This window comes from Rhinopithecus bieti, unplaced genomic scaffold (genome assembly GCF_001698545.2).
Source record: "Rhinopithecus bieti isolate Rb0 unplaced genomic scaffold, ASM169854v2 scaffold_75410, whole genome shotgun sequence".
NCBI lineage: Eukaryota > Metazoa > Chordata > Mammalia > Primates > Cercopithecidae > Rhinopithecus > Rhinopithecus bieti.
In genome coordinates, this window is record NW_016872308.1 from 1 (window position 1) to 1,399 (window position 1,399).

The 1,399-nt window shown below is 60.0% G+C and overlaps 1 protein-coding gene across 1 annotated transcript; it reads left to right on the forward strand.

The window, feature by feature from the left end:
- Positions 1 to 6: 6 nt before the first annotated feature.
- On the forward strand, positions 7 to 1,393 carry LOC108525602 (mediator of RNA polymerase II transcription subunit 15-like; the record flags this gene model as incomplete). Its single annotated transcript, XM_017866523.1, has 2 exons — positions 7 to 753; positions 1,188 to 1,393. Coding segments are annotated over exons 1-2 (326 nt in total), but the record flags the coding sequence as incomplete, so codon positions are not given.
- Positions 1,394 to 1,399: the final 6 nt, after the last annotated feature.

The following is a 1,399-nucleotide window of genomic DNA, read 5'->3' on the forward strand; positions in this document are numbered from 1 at the left end:
TGACCATCAGCTGGTCCTGATGGGCCTGAGCCTGACCTGGAGTTCTGCCCCTGACTTGCCGGTGACCATGGGCAGGCAACTGCATCTCAGTTACCCATGTGTAGCTCATGTGTGCTGTCATGAAAATGAAATAAGATGGCTCTGGTGAGAAGCAGGTGGAAGGCAGGGCCGCTGGCCACGGCGCTGTGAGGATCAGCGCTTGGGCAGTGCCTCCAAACTGCATGGGCACTGGCATATACCTCCCACTCACCTCAACTCAGGCTATTCCCCCCACCCCGTCTAGAAGGGTCTCTTTGTTCTGCTTGTCTGGATAGAATGCCAGTCACTATTGGGTGGTCCTCCAGGCCTTCATGGGTTGATCCTTCGTGAGGTTTATAGGGATGAGCGGGGCAGAGACTGGCCTACATGAAAATGAGGCATTCCCAGCCTGATCAGGGGCCTGGCCACTGTCCCTTCTCTTGCCCCATCACCTCACTCTGCCAACCAGGGACAAGCAACTCCTGGGTTTAAGGGCTGCCTGCCTTCAACTCTGGGTCTGGGAACAGCCGGTCAACTGGTAGGAGGTCCTGCAGAGGAGGTTTCTGATGGCCAAGGCCCAGTGGCAGTGGTTGGGATCCCAGCCTGAGAGCTGCCATGTCTCCCACTCCTCCAGCACAGAGGTCAGCCCAAGTCCTCTCTCTCTGCAGGTGTCCCCTGAAGACGTTGCAAAAGTGTGAGATCGCCCTGGAGAAACTCAAGAATGACATGGCGGTGGTGAGTGGGATGCCAGACACTCCTGGTTCCTAGGGGAACCAGGGCTCCCCCAAGAGCTCCTGGGAGCACCGCTGGGATGGTCCTTCAAGATCAGGGCATCTGGGTGGCGGCTGGGCCTGACCTTGGACCCTGCCCACGAGGCTTCCAGGCCAGGTCTGCTGTGCTGGATGGGAACATGGGAGAAGTCACCCTCTGTCTATGGCCCCGTGGGTGCCTCCTCCACCCAGTTCAGAGGAGGCAGGGACTGTAGGGAAGACAGGCTGTAGGGGTGGAGGATTATTCCCAGGATCAGCCAACATTGTCTGCACAAGGGTGGAGGCTGTGAGAGGCCTCAGGAATCTGGCTGTGAGTGACGACGGGCCTGGGGTGTGAAAGCCCCCTAAATGGGGAACCCTCAGGTCCTGGGCTGCTGACCATGCCCATCCTGCCTCCAGCCCACTCCCCCACCGCCCCCGGTGCCACCGACCAAACAGCAGTACCTATGCCAGCCGCTCCTGGACGCCGTCCTGGCCAACATCCGCTCACCTGTCTTCAACCATTCCCTGTACCGCACATTCGTTCCAGCCATGACCGCCATTCACGGCCCACCCATCACGTACGTCCAGCTGGGCTGGGCTTCGCGGAGGGCGGCCAGCCCTGGGCCGCA